Raw genomic sequence first — 19,912 nt, 5'->3', positions numbered from 1 at the left:
CAGAATTACTGACAATTACTGGCATACACCCAGTCTGGCAATTTCTCACCATCAATACTTTTCATGAAAAATGAAGGTAATTACTGTGCAATTATATATTGTTCCTGTTATACAATAACATAATTGAGTTGAGTCTGTATTTGCACTTTGTATTACAGTATTTATAAAATGTTAGACCCTACTGCTCTCAGCTCAGTTCAGTTAAACAATACTTATAGACACAGTGACAAGGGAAGATGGCCCTCTCCTGGAATGTTTTGACTGGAGTTCATATTGGGAATTTACAGTCGTTGCTTTATATACATTGTTTGATACTTACAAATACTGTACCATTTATCTGAATTTCAGGCAGTCGGTGTAGCTGTGCACAAGTGTCTGTGTGGCAATTTTCTCTATGGCCTAATAGACTATAGTCAGTATTAGTGTGTACTCATGCTGCTTCTATCATTTCCCACTGAATGACTCACCAACAAACTCTGAACAGCTCTTTGGGTCTCACAGATACAGCCTCTTTCTCTCTTTTCCTCTCACTCTCTCTCTCTCTCTCTGGAGGAAGAGATTAAATACTCTGTGTCACTAAGATATCCATGAAATAGGCTTCATAATCTCTTTGAGAAAAAACTGTCTCTCTTCTTCAGTTGTAGAGTGAAATAATTTCTGAACAAACTTTTAAATAACACTGCAGTCAGCAGGTTTTCTTTCTGAGTCTTCTGACATCTTGAGAACTTTGCAGAGAAGCAACCGTCTCAACTCTTCCCAAACCCTTTTCTTAATCTCGGGTAGTTCTATTATTACGAGAAGTGTAGCGTAGCATCTTATCTTGGTTTGGGTTGCATACTTTCAAGGCATCCAGAATGACTCATTCTAATCAGTGAAATTAGTTGAAGAGGTGATGCAACACAAGAGCAACCCCTGATATGATAGGGATGAGGTGCTAGCCTTGGTCTAAATTAGCAGAGGCTGCCCCCTGGTGGGCTAGGAGGAAACCACACTCAGGGCCACAATTTGATGTGTATGTATCAGGCACAAACTTGATTCAAATCATCAAATATTTTCTTAATAGTCAACTCACATTTATATAGGTTTATTCTCGACATCTCATCCCATTTCCCTAATCAATATAATCAGTGCAGACAAAGACAGTAAAATTATATTTCAAAAGAGGAAGCTAAATATTTTAAGCATATGTTTTCTTTTCCATCTCATCCTCACCCTCTGAATGAGGATTACTGTAAGGAATTCTTTCCAAAGAATACTTTTTTTTTTAATTACCAAATGTACAGAAAGATCAGTGCGAAGAGGAATAACTTTTTGAGGCTATTAAATCCTTTCAGTCTCGGAAAACCCCCAGGGCATGATGGCATAACATTAGAGGTATATCAAGCTTCCCGAGTGGCACAGCGGTCTAAGGCACTGCATCTCAGTGCTAGAGGCATCACTACAGACACCCTGGTTTGAATTCAGGCTGTATCACAACCAGCCGTGATTGGGAGTCCCATAGGGGTGGCACACAATTGGCCCAGCGCGTCGTCCGAGTTTGGCCGGTGTAGGCCGTCATTGTAAATAAGAATTTGTTCTTAACTGACTTGCCTAGTTAAATAAAGGTTAAATTTAAAAGCATTTTTTGATATACTCAAAGCTACATTATTATTAACTACTCCTATAGAAATGGTAGTCTGTCAGGTACTCAGCAGGAAGGTCTGATTTTACTATTATTAAAACAACACCCAAATGGCAAATATAAAGGTCCAGTCCATCTAAAAAACTGGAGGCCTCTTACACTTCAATGTTGTGATGCAAAAATGCTAGCGAAATAAATAGCATTTAGAATTAAAAAGGTTTTACCAGGTATTGTTCATCCTGATCAGACAGGTTTTTTACATGGACGATACACTGCAGATATTATAAAACTAGAAATAATAGAACAACATGAAACGTATAAGAAGCCAGGCCTGGTATTTTTTGCAGATTTTGAAAAGGCCTTTGATTTTATTTATAAATGCCTGGAGTCTCTTATAAAATGGGTAAAAGTAATGTATAGCAACCCCAGGTCTAAAATAGTAAATAGCGGCTACTTCTCAGAGATTTTTGAAATGTCAAGTGGAGTTAAACAAGGGTGTCCGCTGTCACCATAGCTATTCATTACAGCTATCGAAATGCGAGCTTTTAAAATCCAATCAAATAACAATATTAGAGGATTAGAAATCCAAGGCCTATAAACAAAGGTGTACATGTATGCCGATTACCAAAGTTTTATATTAAGTCTGATACGTAGTATTGAGCGAGTCACTGGTGCTTCCTGCTTTAGTGTTTGCCTGTAAGCAGGAATCAGAAGGATAGACTTATGGTCAGATTTGCCAAATGGAGGGCGGGGGAGAGCTTTGTATGCATCTCTGTGTGTGGAGTAAAGGTGGTCTAGAGTTTTTTTCCCCCCCTCTGGTTGCACATGTGACATGCTGGTAAAAATGTGGTAAAAGTGATTTAAGTTTGCCTGCATTAAAGTCCCAGGCAACTAGGATAGTTGAAAGATATATGGCGTGTAGAAATCTGAAGAGGGTGGCCAGCAGAGATAGCTGGGATGGGCTGAGGGAAGTTGAGGATTGGGATGTGGAATTGGAGACAAGTGGGACTGGAGTTGCTAGGCGGGCGATAGAATGACGTTCAAATATTAAAGTAAAAAATAATGTCAAAATTAAAAATGTAAAAAGTTAGTTGGAATGACACTGATGGGCAACGTTGTTACATCTAATGCCGGTTTGCCTTAGGCTGATGCCGTGCAGGTGTTTTTACGTGTGTACACATGCATATACACACACTCACATTCAAACGCACACACACACGCACATGTAAATAGTGCCATACATGCACTCAAAACTTATTTGTTGGCCTTGCTGTTATAATTTTTTGTTGTCCTTGATGTCTTTTGTTTTTGCATTGTTTTCTGTTTTCCTTAGCTTTTCTCTTTTGATGGTTGTTGGTGCATTGGGGCAAGTGGGCTTGGGGGGCACTTCGGGTTGGAGGAAGGTGGCTTGGGGGTGGGGGGTGCACTTCGGGGTAGGGAATGGAATTATTTTATTATAATTTTTTCTCGGGGGGGGGGGGGGTGGTTCTCGGATGGTTGAGGGGCAGCTCTCGGGGAACTGTGGGGGGTGTGGTCTTGGAGAGCTGGTGGCCTGGCGATTGGGAGCTTGGGCCGGTGGCTGATAGGTCACTGGTTCAAGTCCCTGTTCTGACCTTGTGGGAGATCTGTCAACGTTCCCTTGGGCAGGGCGTTGACTCTGGTTGCTTCTTTGGGTCGCTCTGAATGGGAGTCTGTTAGATGACAATGTAATGTAAATAAATGTTGAGCGGCTTAACTGAAAGTAAATAGTATGTTTTAATATTCAATAAAAAAAATAAAGACAGTCTCGCTCCACCCCATGTGAGAAGAGACTAAAACAAAGAATGCTTTTCAAATGTGCTAAATAAATAAAATGTAAATTAAAAGTAGGGGAAAACAGCTATTTCCAAACCTTCATCCAATCCCATCCCCTTCCAGCCAGTGAACAGACAGAGGCTAGTTTTAAAACAGGTTTATTGATGTGTGTACAGTGATTGTCTGTGCACCCCAGGATTACAGAAAGGTGAGAAACAATCAGCGTTTAGCGTTTTGGTCGCTCCAGAGGAATGTGATAGCTGTGAGGTTATCGTTACCTTTACAAAGTCAGAGGTCAGCTGTGATGTGGGGGTCAACCGGATAAAATAATGGTTTAAGTAGAAGTTCCTCTTAACCACAGATCTATAGTAGGATCAGATTACACTCACCCAATTCTAACCTTAACCATTAGACGGAATGAAACAATTTCTGACTCTGAATCAGTGGTTAGAGGCAACTTCTACCGACTCAATGGGAGAATAAATTACAGGATAAAAACAACAGATAAAAGGTCCAAAACAACAAAGTATATAAAAAAAACTAAATGAGCCAAACAATTTGGCAAACAATTTCATTTCACCTGCTATATCATAATACATTTTAGAATTGGCATGTCCAATAGCAGGATATCCCATGGACTGGACAAGTGGGGATTTTGGCTGTCGTAATGGGGTAGGTAACAGAAATGTTTCAAAAAACCCTGTACTGTGTTTGAACCTGACTAGTTCCACCCCAACCCGAGGGACTTGGCAACTGTACTACTAACCGTATATGGAGGAGTGCATCGTCAAACTGATCTCAGACCTGCACTGAGCTAATCTGGCCTGAGGCACTGAGGACTTGGGGAATACTGAAAGGTACTGTCCAGCTAGCACATTTTGGTTCCTTGGAAGTTGTGGGAACGAAGTTTCTTGGTTTTACATTGGTTGTGGGAACGAAGCCATACATTTCCTGACTGGTAAAATGGAGAAAAAAAATGTACTTTTCTGAGAACAGAAGTGAACATTTTGCCTGTTATGGGAACATTTATCTTTAGGTTGCCTGGGAGGACCCAAGAACATTTTACTCTGGTTCCTTGAAAGTTTTCCTGGGTGGTTTTATTAACGCTCCGATTATTTGGAGGTTTTTAAATAACTTCACTGAACGTTTCAGTAAGACTTTTAATAACAATGCTAGCTTATTTTTGGGTAAACTTTTTTTGAACTTCAAGCACAGCTAGGAAACATGGAAATGGGGGTCTGTAGGCTTAATCATGCAAACTTTTTGTTGTGACACAACATCAGTGAGATTCAAACCTATAATTTTCTGTTGTGTATCCATGGAATTAGTCCACTGCGCCACCAGGATGGCGCTAACATGCCATGTTTGTTTACGCATACAACGCTTTTCGTTTTTAGTCTATTCAAACAGACCCCATTTAAAAGGAAACAAGCACTCATTAAGATCAGGTGTGGCCAATTAGTGGGCGCAGCCAACACACCTGAACACACTAACAAGATAGAGGATAAGAGTTTTGTTGATGCTGAAAAGAGAATGTAAATGTTTTAGCCTCACATGCTAAAAGTTTTGTGTTTTTTATGGAAAGTTTTCTTAACATTCTTGGAACAATTTGAGAACATGCCTTTAAATAGAACCATTAGGAAACGTTATGCTGAAGCACCACATTTCTCACAGAAGAACGTTGTTTCTTAACGTTCTCTGAACTATTTGAGAACATGCTCAATGTCAAAAAAGTTGTAGAATATTCCTAGAGCATTACCAAAATTGAAATTACATGTAAACATATTTTAACTATTAGGAAACCGTTTATTTTCTTGCCATTTCAATACTTTAACAAAGTTTTTTTGTGAAGTTCTTTAATTGTGCTGAGAATGTTCCAAACACAAGCAACTATCCTGCACCATTCCCAGGAGGTTGCATGCAAAATAACAATAGGACAACCATGCTCTCAGAAACATATGGTTCACAGAACGTTATGTGCTAGCTGGGTGGGGCCTATTAAGAGGTAACAATGTTACAGAATGTTTCAGATAGAAATTGACTTTAGAGCTGACATGACTCAATATTCTCCATGAGAGAAAATCATGTTGGTTCTAAAAAACATTCTTATCCGAATGTTCTGTAACGATGCAACTCCTTAAATGCGGCCATGAAATGAATGACCATCTAAAATCTATTACTACTAGCTTACTGTAGCTCAGTGTCCTGTGCTACCCTCGGGGCAAACTCTGGGTATTCTAAACCTGAGCTAATAGACAATTGGTTTGGTGAAAACACTGGTACTGAGGAAGAGAAGGTTGCTCTTCTAACTGAACTGGGGACTTGGAAGACATCCTGAAGTGGTTTTATATTTACCCATTGGTAACATTACCCATTATATGAAATACAGCATGGCACTGTGTAGAGGCCTAACGGCTGTAAACCTGAAGTAGTTAATGCATCTGGGGCATAGAAATGTAAAATAGAGACACTCAGTTCTACTCCAAACATTTCTATCTGAACGTTCTGTAATGTTGCACCCTCCAGAATAAGAAATATTTCTCTCTCTGGCCCCTGAGTAGAAGCTTGAGTAGGCGTGTATATATCTTATATAGAAAATAACATGTTTAAATTGTAGATTTGTGTTGGACTGCTCATTTTGCTGACATTTCTTTTCATTTGAGGCATTTAGGGCTGTATAATTAACATGCCACACTGTGCACAATTAAGCACAAATGCAAGGTTTGGCAATCCACAGTGCAAGACGTGAGTATATGTTCATGTTACACGTGTGGGTGTTACGTGTTCATCTTCCTGTAACAATTGGACATTTTCAAGCTACAGTACCAGTCAAAAGTTTGGACACACTTACTCATTCCAGGGGTTTTCTTTATTTTTACTATTTTCTACATAGTAGAATAATAGTGAAGGTATCAAAACTATGAAATAACACATATGGAATCATGAAGTAACCAAAAAAGTGTTAAACAAATCAACATATTTTATATTTGAGATTCTTCAAAGTAGCCACCCTTTGCCTTGATGACAGCTTTGCACACACTTGGCATTCTCTTAACCAGCTTCATGAGGTAGTCACCTGGAATGCCAGAGTTACTTTTGCTGCAGAGGATAAGATCATTGGAGTTACCAGGCTCAGAAATTGCAGCCCAAATAAATACTTCCTAGATTTCAAGTAACAGACACATCTCAACATCAACTGTTCAGATGAGACTGTGTGAATCAGGCCTTCATGGTCATTACTGCAAAGAAACCACTAAAGGACACCAATAAGAAGAAGAGACCTGCTTGGGCAATGAAACACAATGAATGGATATTAGACCGGTTGAAATTTGTCCTTCGGTTTGATGAGTCCAAATTTGAGATTTTTGGTTCCAACCACAGTGTCTTTGTGAGACGCAGAGTAGGTTAACGGATGATCTCCACGTGTGGTTCCCACCGTGAAGCACGGAGGTGGTGGTGTGGGGGTGCTTTGCTGGTGACACTTAACCAGCATGGCTACCACAGCATTCTGCAGCGATACGCCATCCCATCTGGTTTGCGCTTTGTGGGACTATCACTTGTTTTTCAACAGGACAATAACCCAACACACCTCCAGGCTGTGTAAGGGCTATTTGACCAAGAGGGAGAGTGATGGAGTGCTGCACCAGATGACCTGGCCTCCACAATCACCCGACCTCAACCCAATTGAGATGGTTTGGGATGAGTTGGACTGCAGAGTGAAGGAAAAGCAGCCAACAAGTGCTCAGCATATGTAGGAACACCTTCAAGACTGTTGGAAAAGCATTCCAGGTGAAGCTGGTTGAGAGAATGCCAAGAGTGGGCAAAGCTATCATCAAGGCAAAGGGTGGCTACTTTGAAGAATCTCAAATATAAAATACATTTTGATTTGTTTTACACTTGTTTTGGTTACTACATGACTCCATATGTGTTATTTCATAGTTTTGATGTCTTCACTATTATTCTACAATGTAGAAAATAGTAAAACATTAAGAAAAACCCTTAAATGAGTAGATGTGTCCAAACTTTCGACTGGTACTCTATATCACAACGTTCAGATAAAAAAATAGTAGTAGCATAATATAGAGCAATTCAATACAAGCACCTGGGCAGGCTAAGCTGGTATAGCCTGAGTATTTGGCTACATTCATTGTCTGGCCAATTGTTTATGGTCGTGTAACGTGTGTGACACAGTGTTGGCGATTTTATCTCACTGTCCTCGTTTCATCGAACACACATATTAAGTCGTACACTTACAGAAAACGCGTACATTGAGAAATCACATTTAACTAAATACTCAAGATAGAAAAATAGTAGCATCTTAACACTCAACATCTAAATGAAATCCCACCCCAAACACCCCCCATTTTAATAAAATAGTTATATTTTCATTGAAAAAAATGTCTTATGAGGTTACTTTATGTCACGCTTTCTGACCTTTCTGCTCTGTTTCATGACACAGACCCTGTCTGTTTGGTCACAAACCTGAGGTGTGGTCAAACTGCAGAATGTTCACCAACATCACTTATATTTGCAACTGTAGAGTAAGTTATTGGTACTTTGGGGTTGAACCGCTTCGCAAAATATTACAATGTTCTGTTTTCCGGATAATTCATATTTGTCAAAGGGAATATTCACTCAAACACTGAAGTAGCATCATTACATTATTGGTTCAAAATTGGGCTGAGAGGAATTTGTCAGGAAACCAGCCATCATGAACATCCAGTGACTTCAACACACCTCAGGTTTAGCCCCTGAGCTGCAGACAACATTCAGCCATGTCCGAAGAGAGACAGAATTGGAGACATGGATGACTAGCCAAAAAACTAGCTTATCTAAAAACTATGCTTCGCTATAGTGGTGTTCTTATTGCTTTTGAAGGGAGATTCTGTTATGGCCAAATCTTACCTTGAGAGAAATGTGCCTAATGCAAACTACAGCACAGATCCTAAAATGACGTTAACACATTATTACACAAATGTTTGAGGTGCACACACTTGTCTAACATCACCATGGATGTAGTGTAAATTGGAAAAATATCCATATTGGTTATACACTATCTCAAGTTATGATTGGGCCTTTGGTTTAGTGACTTTGTTGGTTCCACTGTTGTGTAGTAGTTATGGAATGCATCTGTGGGAGCCCTGGCTAGTCGATGGGGCCCTGGAAGATGAGGCGTGTCCAGCCCTGTGGGGTGCTGCTGAGGGGGGCAGAGCAGAAGGGACAGGTGGGCCGGAAGGCGTGGGTCCCATGGGGCAGCGGGGTATCCGCCCAGTACTTGGCTGTCCTCTCTGAACACACGTGGCCGCAGGGTACAAATGCGTACGTAGGCGCTCCAGCATCCACGTACACGGCGGGCTCACACCCCAGCCACAGGGGCACGTAGGGCCCCACGCTCCTGCATAGAGGGCACTCCCGGCGGACTGTGGAGATCCCTCCTTCCCCCTCTCCTTCTCTCGCCGCCCGGCGCTCAGGGCGCTGGCCCCAGTCGTGGCGGCCGTGCACGTGTCCGCAGGTGAGGTAAACCCAGGGCTGGCGCTCCTCCAGACTGGGGAGAAAAGGAAAACTACTAGGTTTTAAGTTTTTCCTCAAACTCAAAGCACCATTTATTTTGTTGGTAGTAGTTGTTGTATTGTAAAATAGCTTTTAAATAGACTACAAGGGATAAAAACGTAGTTGTAATCGAGGCATGTTTGTGTAGTTCTCAAGGTTGAATTTGCCCCGACCACTGTCCAAGTAGATAGGGGCAACTCATGTATACTACCTCCTTGTGGTGTAGCTCCTTGTCGGTCACTGTGTAGTAGCTACCCACCTGTGGCTGCGTGGTAGGCTGGGGAATGCCAGGGTACTGAGGCCTACAGGACACTGTGGCCGGGCAGCGTTGAGCTCCTGTCGCAGTGCCTCCAGGTGGCGGAGGGTGGGAGCATGGAGCAGGCCCTCTCCAGTACGCCACAGCAGAGTGGCTCCACACAGGTCTACCAGAGAACCATCCCGCAGGGCACTGCTCTCTCCCTCCGCCTACAGGCCAGGAGACACACACACACAGGGAGGACATCAGACTACTACTGATACACACTAGTACATATGCACACAAAGAACAAAATCTGAGAAAATGATACGTTCACAAATACATACAGGTGTCTATTCCCTATATAGTGCACTACTTTTGACAAGGGCCCATAGGGAATAGGGTGCTCTGGTTGTGTCTCTTGTAGCCTACGGTACTGACCAGTTTGCCTCGGCTGGGTCCAGAGCGTGTCTCTCGGAGGGCGTAGACGTCCCCACAAACAGAGATCTCCCTCCACAGGCCCTGTCTGTTGTCCTCAGGGAAACCCTCAGGGTGCATCACCAGCACCCCGTTGGTGGTCAAACCATCCATGTGGCCATCCGGGTTCTTCCACTTAGTGGCTTTCTCCTGGAAGTGGAGGTAATGAAGAAGATGAAATAGAATAAGAAAACCGAGAGAGAACAGAAGCTTGGTTACTCGCATCTAGGATGGGTTGTGTTTAGTAGCCACCCAATGGGAGAAAACGTAGGTCGGTACTACCTGAACATGTCCTATAAGGACACACTGTTGTCTTCCGTTTGTGCCTAATGAAGTGTCACTCTTCTCCAACTCGTTTTCAACTGACATCCATTTAGAGCTCTCCATTTGGTCACTTTACCGAGCCCGTGCTACACACTCACCCCTAGAAAGATGTTTTTGGAGGAGTCAAAGCCAGCGGCGTAGATGCGTGCGGTGTAGGGGGGGTTGCGTTCACACACCACCCTGCAGGCGAAGCGGGAGATGGTGCTGGGGGCCACCGAGGGGTCCTCGCACTCCTTCCCCTCTCCTGATGTGTCCGTCACGACAAAGTCTATTGGACACTCTGTGGAGCGCCCAATCTGCAAGGGAAACGAGCGAGAGAGAAACATTACATGGGATCTGTCTTGTGTTCAGAACAGGGTTCGATGGGAAAGTAATTTTAAAGGTCCTTTGCTCCACTTAAAGTAATATTTATGTCAGGCCATGATTTTGGTTTTATTGATGGATGTGATTGTGATGATTTGAGCTTTTCTTTAGCTTGTTAATTAGGCCAGGGATCCTGCTGTGCTTATTACTTGCCACGATTGTGTCATCGTTCACACAAAAATAGCAATAACATCTGGCTACATTTAATTTCAGGCTGTGTGCAGTTACTCACGGTAAATGAATTACCTGTGATAACCCACTTAAGATACATTTCATAGTTCTACAACGCTCTCCGTGCTTTGAATGTATGCGGGGTCCTGTTCTAAGCTGGCCACCAGACATCTATTTCATTACTGATTGAATATTTATCCCGTTCCCCTGCTGTTGTGGAAGGTTGCTGGTGTGGTTCTTACTCATACAATACAGTAGGGGTTTGGTGTGGGATTGGCTGATTTAATTATTATTTATTTCAGTGTGTCACACACACACACACACACACACACACACACACACACACACCAAGCCCATATGTGGTGGAGAGTATTCCCAGCATGTGAGCCAAAATAAAGCATCCGATACACAAACTCTGGAGGAGGGTGTATACACACAGCAAAAGCTTCCTAAAATGGAAAATGTGGTAGCAACACCTGGGTGTACAGTCGCTATCCTCTTTCTGTTCTTCCTGTTTTTGGAAGACAAAGAACTCAGTATTACCTAGATAAGCAGGCAGGCATTATTTTCGTGTTTAGCCGAAAGAAAAAAAGCATTGCTGTGGTGTTTACCTGAAACATGTCAGTGTCGTTGTCGTGGCAGTACTCCACCACCACTGTCTGGTTGCGGGACAGAGTGAAGGAGATGCTGTGCTGCCCCCTGCTGTGGATTGCCTGCAATCACAACACCACCACAGGAGAGGAGAGTTTAGGGTAGACCTCTACATCCTCATATTGCTGCGATATCCTCTCACACACACTCCGTTACTGTAGGCCTACCATGAGGACAGCATTTCCCACTATAGGAAGACTACGGTAACATCACACACACACACACACACACACACACACACACACACACACACACACACACACACACACACACACACACACCTTGCTGTCCTGTGGTGTGTTGAGGATGTGAACAGTGCTGGGTTTGACTCCGTTGGCCTTGGTCCTCCGGTACAGAGCGAAGCGGCTCTTCCTCCTCCCCCGGTCTCCACTGGGCAGAGAGCCATTGTACCTAGAGAACACAAACACATACAGAGATTCTACATTAAATAAATTACATGCTAAATGTTTTGTTACTAAACTATGTAATATGATAATTCCTTTGGATATATGTATTTTTAAAAAATGAAATAAAGAAATTCAGTGGCAGCCCACAGGTACAACAGGAATATACACTCAGTGGCCAGTTGATTTGCTTCACCCATCTAGTACTTGGTCAAACCCCACCCCTTTACCCCCAGAACAGCCTGAATTCTTCAGGGCATGGAAACCTTGCTCAATTGGTATCAAGGGACCTAACACGTGCCAGGAAAACATTCCCACACCATTACACCACTGCCACCAGCCTGTACTGTTTACACCAGGCAGGATGGGGCCATGGACTCATGCTGCTCACGCCAAATCCTGACTCAGCCATCAGCATGACGCAACAGGAACCGGGATTTGTCGGACCAGGCAATGTTTTTTTCCACTCCTCAATTGTCCAGAGTTGGTGATCCGCTTCTTTTTGTTTTTAGCTGATAGGAGTGATCCTCTGCTGCAATAGCCCATCTGTGACAAGGACTGATCAGTTGTACATTCCGAGATGACATTCTGCACACCACTGTTGTACTGTGCCGTTATTTGCCTGTTTTTGGCTTGCCATTCTCCTTCGACCTCTAATAAACAAATTGTTTTCGTCCACAGGCCTACCACTGACTGGATGTTTTGTTTATTGCACGATTCTCGGTAAATCCTAGACACTGTCGTACGTGAAAAGCCCGGGAGGCCGTTTGACATACTGGAACCACCGACGATCATACCATGCCCAAAGTCACTTAGGTCACTAATTTTGCCCATTCGTTCAATCGAACAGTAACTGAATTCCTCGATGCTGGTCTGCCTGCTTTAAATAACAAAATCTGAAAATAAATAAATAAGAAAGAAAATACGCCATGTAGCCTATTCACCTCATTTGATCATTGGAGATATCGCAAATCCCTACTGATCATTTGGCTCTTCCATTTTGACGGTCTCACGTCAGTGTTGGTTTCTGTGGGCCTACTTTGCTACAGAATGAAACATCCCTTTTATAATGCTGGCCTATCACCTCCACCACTCATTCCTCACAGACAACTAATGTACAACTACCCGCTCATAGATACGGATAAGTACCACCCACTTGAGCCCGATTCACTGACAGGCCACTTGAAACCTCAGAATAGCACGCTTACTGGGCGAACCCTCTTTACACTGAAACACCAATTAAACTGTATTCAGCAAATGCCTGAATAACAACGATTGAATGAATATGGTGCTCTGAATACTTAGGCTCAACTCCTTCTTAACCTCACCTCTGGGCATTTTTCTCTGTGTGTGTGTGTGTGTGTGTGTGTATGTATGCGTTTGTTAGTGTGTCAGCACCGAAAGAGACAGTGAGAGACACGGAAGAGAAAGAATGAGCAAGCGTTAGCCTAAATGGAACTGTGCAGTCATCTCAGCTGATTGTTCAAACCTAAAAACTCTTTCTTGTCTCTAGCTTTCTGGGCAACTGAGTAGAGCTGCACTGCATTGTCACGCTAAGAGTTCACGGTGAGGCCTGCTTTCAGCTAATCAGCTGGGCATGGTACCTATTAAACACTATTCAGATGATGCCCAGTGCACACAGAGCCCTTTGAGGGGACATCAACCCTGCTTTCAAATCAAATTATTCCTCTCCTCTCTTTCTAGCCCTTCCTCCTTTCTCCCAGCCCTCCCCCTCTCCTCTTTTAACAAAGCTATGCCTCTCTATGCCAAGCTGCAGCTGCTCTTCCTGGACGATCAGCATCATTCCACAGTTCTAAACCAGACCTAAGCCAAGATCTTTCCCTTTCACAAATGTTAGTCCAGACCAGACAAGCCAAGATATTTCCCATCCCACAGTATTGGAACAGAGTGCAGTAGTGAGGCCCGGTCATGAGATCTAAGGAGAGGAGATCTGAAGGGAACCCACTGCTACCTGTACAATGACCCTGCGTCACATCAGGACAGAGCTGAACAGGCGGGGGGGGGGGGAAGGAGAAAGAGACCAGAAAGAAAGAGACAGGGCAGGGAGAGAGGGCAGAGAGAAAGGGGGTAAACAGGAGGGAGAGGGCGAGAGAGAGCAGGAGTAGAGCAGGGCAGAGGTCAGGAAGAGAGGGATACAGAAAGAGATGAGAGGGCCGAGATGCAATGTGACGCGGGAAGCAGATGGACCAGAACTGGCCATGCAAAACACAGTAGGGTTTGGCGACATTACAATAGTATTGTCTATCAACAATGACTGACAGCCATGGTCGATGGTGACAACATCGTGATGTGACAGGCGATGGTTTGCCTATTTGAACTTGACTGGCGCTGCGTAGTAAAGAATGGAGGTGGACGGCAGGGCAGCACACGTGTGACATTCCGAGTAATCTGCCTATTCCTTTCCTTTTGCTATAGCCTATGTTATATAGGCCTACAGAACGCAAGAGAGGAATGTAGACTAGATAGAGTGGAGAATTCCACCAAAGCAGCGCAAAATGTCCTGCCAGAAAACATTGTTTCTCTCTCACACTCTGTCAGATGCATGTGCCTTAAAGCCTAAACCTATTCATTTAAAAAATATATACAGCTCAAGAAAATAAAGGGAACACTTAAAGAACACATCCTAGATCTGAATGAAATAATCTTATTAAATACTTTTTTCTTTATATAGTTGGATTTGGAGTCACACTCAAAATTAAAGTGGAAAACCACACTACAGGCTGATCCAACTTTGATGTAATGTCCTTAAAACAAGTCAAAATGAGGCTCAGTAGTGTGTACACTGCTCAAAAAAATAAAGGGAACACTTAAACAACACAATGTAACTCCAAGTTAATCACACTTCTGTGAAATCAAACTGTCCACTTAGGAAGCAACACTGATTGACAATAAATTTCACATGCTGTTGTGCAAATGGAATAGACAACAGGTGGAAATTATAGGCAATTAGCAAGACACCCCCAATAAAGGAGTGCTTCTGCAGATGGGGAGCACAGACCACTTCTCAGTTCCTATGCTTCCTGGCTGATGTTTTGGTCACTTTTGAATGCTGGCGGTGCTTTCACTCTAGTGGTAGCATGAGACGGAGTCTACAACCCACACAAGTGGCTCAGGTAGTGCAGCTCATCCAGGATGGCACATCAATGCGAGCTGTGGCAAGAAGGTTTGCTGTGTCTGTCAGCGTAGTGTCCAGAGCATGGAGGCGCTACCAGGAGACAGGCCAGTACATCAGGAGACGTGGAGGAGGCCTTAGGAGGGCAACAACCCAGCAGCAGGACCGCTACCTCCGCCTTTGTGCAAGGAGGAGCAGGAGAAGCACTGCCAGAGCCCTGCAAAATGACCTCCAGCAGGCAACAAATGTGCATGTGTCTGCTCAAACAGTCAGAAACAGACTCCATGAGGGTGATATGAGGGCCCGACGTCCACAGGTGGGGGTTGTGCTTACAGCCCAACACCGTGCAGGACGTTTGGCATTTGCCAGAGAACACCAAGATTGGCAAATTCGCCACTGGCGCCCTGTGCTCTTCACAGATGAAAGCAGGTTCACACTGAGCACGTGACAGAGTCTGGAGACGCAGTGGAGAACGTTCTGCTGCCTGCAACATCCTCCAGCATGACCGGTTTGGCGATGGGTCAGTCATGGTGTGGGGTGGCATTTCTTTGGGGGGCTGCACAGCCCTCCATGTGCTCGCCAGAGGTAGCCTGACTGCCATTAGGTACCGAGATGAGATCCTCAGACCCCTTGTGAGACCATATGCTGGTGCGGTTGGCCCTGGGTTGCTCCTAATGCAAGACAATGCTAGACCTCATGTGGCTGGAGTGTGTCAGCAGTTCCTGCAAGACGAAGGCATTGATGCTATGGACTGGCCCGCCCGTTCCCCATACCTGAATCCAATTGAGCACATCTGGGACATCATGTCTCGCTCCATCCATCAACGCCACGTTGCACCACAGACTGTCCAGGAGTTGGCGGATGCTTTAGTCCAGGTCTGGGAGGAGATCCCTCAGGAGACCATCCGCCACCTCATCAGGAGCATGCCCAGGCGTTGTAGGAAGGTCATACAGGCACGTGGAGGCCACACACACTACTGAGCCTCATTTTGACTTGTTTTAAGGACATTACATCAAAGTTGGATCAGCCTGTAGTGTGGTTTTCCACTTTAATTTTGAGTGTGACTCCAAATCCAGACCTCCATGGGTTGATAAATTGGATTTCCATTGATTATTTTTGTGTGATTTTGTTGTCAGCACATTCAACTATGTAAAGAAAAAAGTATTTAATAAGATTATTTCTATCATTCAGATCTAGGATGTGTTGTTTGTGTTCCCTTTATTTTTTTGAGCAGTATATTAATCTAACGGAGTTCCACCTTAACTTGTTTAAATAGCCAACAAACGTAAGGTAGCCAGGGTACTAATAATGAGAGAGAACAAACATTATCAATAGCCTATAGAAAAATTGAATGACAAGTTTATCTTATTAAGAAAGAAGTGATCCATACGGGGTGGAAAAATCCCTCCATGCGAGGTCAAAAACCAAATGGCCAATAACCTGTCCTCCTACTAGACCTATCATAAAAGCTTTACGGCAAGTTAAAGTTACAAACAGTAGCTTATTTCCCAAATATTCTAATAGCCTAAGAAGGTGTTGTCCTAAAGTTTCCTCTTACAAAAAGAACAACTACAAAAGTTGGAGTCTATAAGCCTAGGCATAGGCTATTCTCAATCACAGCTTTATGAGAGATAGAACGAGGATGAGGCAACATAATTATTATCCAGTTCTGAAGACTGTAGACTTGCTTATCCAGCCCATGAGTTATAACCTAATTCACTACGGTATGACAGCTCGTTCCTTATTAGTGGAGTCACTTTTCTGCATCATGTGCGCGAGACACAGACACACCTGTTCCGTGCTGAATCTCCACCAGAAAGGAATATTATAAAATGTTTGCTTGCACTTAGCCTCTGCCCAGGCTTTCAGCAACATTATCTTTCATCATGATTCATCCAGTTGTAGCCCGCGATTTGGCGCTATTAAAATAGGGGCCAATAGGGGGCGATACCATCAAATCACAATGTTTTATGAGTACATAATCACAATAGGAAAAAGGTTTGACATTGCCCAACAGCTGTACGCAGTATGAAATATTCACTTCCTCTGTCCCCTGACACAGGCCTTATTTTTGTGGAGGGCAGAGGTGCCATTAGGGACTGCTTCTCTCAGAGAGTCAGCAAACAGCACTGGGGGAGGAGTAAGACAAAGAAAGATAGAAAGTAGAGAAGGAGAAGTGGGCGCGAGAGAGAAGGGCAGGGGTGAGCTGCAGAGCCGGGCTGGGCCCTGGCTAGCACACAGAACCAGAGAGCCCACTCAGCCTAGTCTAACTAAGATAATGAATGACAGATAGCAGACTGGGACTCACTGCAGAACAATCACCACATCACATGCCCTGCACTGAGAAACCGATAGACCGAGCCTGCGGAACATTTGATGGTTAAGGTGGATCTGGCAAATCATGCCATCACAGCATAAAAGGGAAAGGGGGATACCTAATCAGTTTTACAACTGAATGTATTCAACTGAAATGGGTCTTCCGCATTTAACCCAACCCTTCTAAATCAGAGAGGTGCATGGGGCTGCCTTAATCGACATCCACATCATCGGCGCCCAGGGAACAGTGGGTTAACTGCCTTGCTCAGGGGCAGAACGAAAAGATTTTTACCTTCTCAGCTCTGGGATTCGATCCAGCAACCTTTTGGTTACCGGCCCAACGCTAACATAGGCTAGTTATAGTCAAAATATACACGTCTGATAGCGACGAGGAGAGGGTTCTCTCAAGATTTCCTCAATGTTATACTGCAGCAAGAGAACTGGGAAGAACATTCAGCATTTCCGAGAACATCATTGGGTCTGTGTGTGAACAAGATTTCATGTAATTACTAAATCATTACAGTATAATTACAAAGGAGAGAGGGAGATACCAATAGCATTTCTGCAGAGGACTGCGTGCTTTGTAGTGTCACGCATGGCTGTTTTGTCTCTGCCACTGTATGTCCTTTAGCTACAGGGGGGAGAATACGGCTAATCAGTATTCAAGTGCAGCCTGACTCTATGCCCATGATGGTCAGCAGCATATGGACAGCATAGCCACGAGGGCTAGGTGGAGATTTGACCATACTGCTAACACATTACTATTACTACACTTGAGGTAGTAGTCAGAATTCCACTCTTCTTGCATATTTTTTGCATGTTATTGAGACAGTACTGAAACGAGAGGGGGAGAGAGTCAAGTGTGAAAATGGAGGATGCAGGGAGAAACATAATGTGTTTAGAGCCGGGAGCGTTAACACAACACTGTGTATAAACCATTAGCCCCTACCCTTATGTTGTGTTACTTGTGTAAGTCTGAGAGCATTGGAGAGGTACATGCAACATGCCAAAAAAATTCCAGACAAGAGGTAGGCTAGCTATAATAACTATATTGCTCATATCTGTGCCCAGGTCAGGGCTAGGGGTTGATTTGGGATTGGGCAGTAGTCTAGTTCAGGAGGGGTGGAGAGGGGAAGAGTGGTGTCATCACAGGCCTGTGTACAGGATGCTCTTGAAGCACAACAGAAGTTTGAGAATGAGAGAGTACATGGGAAAGTAGTTAAGCCAAAGATCCTCAGGACTATAGACTGGGCAGAGGTGGAAATGCTGAATGTCTGTCTCTCTTATGCACATCCTGTCTGGTATGTGTGGGGAAAATACGTTCGCCAACATGCAGGCACCATTTGTGAATACTCCAATAGGCCTGTGTGTGGTTGTTGATTAATTCCCTAAGTGAACCACAAAAGTAGGCTATATATACACATCAATTGTGGTGGGATATGTTAGGCTGTGTTTTACAGGTTGGTTTGGTTTCATCCAGTGTCCCACTTTCTGTGATCATCACAGCTCCAGAATAGCATGACATCATAGGTATTTTCAGCCTGAGCAATCGAGTGCTGATTTTACACCGACTCAGATCTTTATTGAAGAAAAAAAGCCTACATCCTCCTTACTCATTTCAGTGTGGGCTTATGATGATGTAGCAGACTACTTATTATAACAATTATATTCGGGCGCTGTTACGAAGTAACAGTGTATCAAATCAGTCCCCAGTGTTACAAAGTTACAGTAACGTTACTATACTATACTTAGCGCTCGTTCTCTAGCAACTTCACAATAATTTCCCCACAATTGTGTTGGGCAAATTTGTTGCGAAATCTAAATAAGCTTACATTTTCTGAATAGCAATAAAGGATAACGTTTGTCTGTGTAGAACAAAACCAACCCGAACTCAATCGACTCACACGTCATCCTTTCAAATTTTTTTCGTTGTAGGCGAACATAATAGTAGTAGCCGAATCGCGCTACCACGACTATTACCTCAGTTTCGATCCGGTGAGACCAATTTATCCGTCTAGCCTACTGTTACTCACCCCAATATGACCAGCTCGCCGTATTTCACCGGGTCTTTAACGGGCACATCATCTTCGTCCTGGTTCGGCGAATTCATCAGACTGGCGCGAGCTTGGTCTTGTAAACGTTCGAGATCGACAGTAGTGAAGTAAAATAACAAATACACCCTTCAAACTACGTGGAAGTTACTTGATTTTAATTCTATCCAAGTTTAATTAGAGGCAAGAGTTTCTTGAGAATTCTTGTTCTTCGTTTGATTGTTTTGATTCCGTGAGCGAGCATCTTTTGAAAAGAATGTAGAAAAGCTACTAATTTAAGGCCCGCGCGACACAAAACTGTTCTGTTGCGGAGTGTACAAAAACAGCTCGCGGGCAGATGGAGTCGACTGACCCATCTTTTGTAGGGGAGGACAATAAAACCAAAAACCCCAAACCAATAATACAGTCCCTGTAAGATCACAATATATATTGTTTCGTACGTATTGTTTTGAATCAGAACTACTGTGTGGGAATAATACTGAAATATAATTTTGTTCTTTCTGAAAATTAAATTCAGTGACCAACAATCTCCCTTTGAAAACCATTCAGATTGTCGAGGTCTTGATGAGAAGCTTGCTGGTAGTGACTATTATGTAAAATAAAAAAAAGCGGTTTCAAATTCTGGAGGAAATACACTCCCTTTGTAGTCCAGGCTCAGCATATTATATTTCACATTCTTGATTTACATTTTTTGTAATTTCATAGAAGAGCTTGAAGAATTGTGCAATGTCTCTCTGGTGGCAGTCATTATAACGTGCCTATCTCTCTTGTTGACTGTTTAGATTTCATTTGGAAGTGGGTCAGACAGCCATTCTTTTATTT

At 43.4% G+C, this 19,912-nt stretch overlaps 1 protein-coding gene across 2 annotated transcripts; it reads right to left on the bottom strand.

The window, feature by feature from the left end:
* Nucleotides 1-3,557: 3,557 nt before the first annotated feature.
* On the bottom strand, nt 3,558-19,414 carry LOC106571579 (E3 ubiquitin-protein ligase pellino homolog 2). 2 transcript variants are annotated; one of them, XM_014144806.3, is made up of 7 exons: nt 19,073-19,414; nt 11,468-11,597; nt 11,147-11,248; nt 10,100-10,297; nt 9,642-9,827; nt 9,225-9,430; nt 3,558-8,978 (listed from the first exon to the last, which is right to left on the bottom strand). In XM_014144806.3, the coding sequence occupies exons 1-7, from the start codon at nt 19,147-19,149 to the stop codon at nt 8,561-8,563; spliced, it is 1,317 nt and encodes a 438-aa protein (XP_014000281.1). In that variant the 5' UTR covers nt 19,150-19,414; the 3' UTR covers nt 3,558-8,560. The 2 variants fall into 2 exon arrangements, with proteins under 2 accessions (XP_014000281.1, XP_014000283.1); XM_014144808.3 differs by having other exon boundaries at nt 3,558-8,960.
* Between the last annotated feature and the right edge of the window lie 498 nt (nt 19,415-19,912).

The sequence above is a fragment of the Salmo salar genome, chromosome 15, assembly GCF_965601325.2.
Source record: "Salmo salar chromosome 15, fSalSal1, whole genome shotgun sequence".
Lineage (NCBI taxonomy): Eukaryota > Metazoa > Chordata > Actinopteri > Salmoniformes > Salmonidae > Salmo > Salmo salar.
The sequence above is the reverse complement of the archived record's forward strand: the minus strand, read 5'-3'. Positions and strand labels throughout refer to the sequence as shown.

What these genes read in the sequence shown, in the direction of transcription:
- LOC106571579 (XM_014144806.3), bottom strand. Translation starts at nt 19,149, where the DNA reads ATGAATTCGCCGAACCAGGACGAAGATGATGTGCCCGTTAAAGACCCG. An exon ending in ACACACCACAGGACAGCAAG is followed by an intron (nt 11,249 to 11,467) that starts GTGTGTGTGTGT and finishes TTGTGATTGCAG; the next exon opens with GCAATCCACAGCAGGGGGCA. An exon ending in GACCCAGCCGAGGCAAACTG is followed by an intron (nt 9,431 to 9,641) that starts GTCAGTACCGTA and finishes CCTGGCCTGTAG; the next exon opens with GCGGAGGGAGAGAGCAGTGC.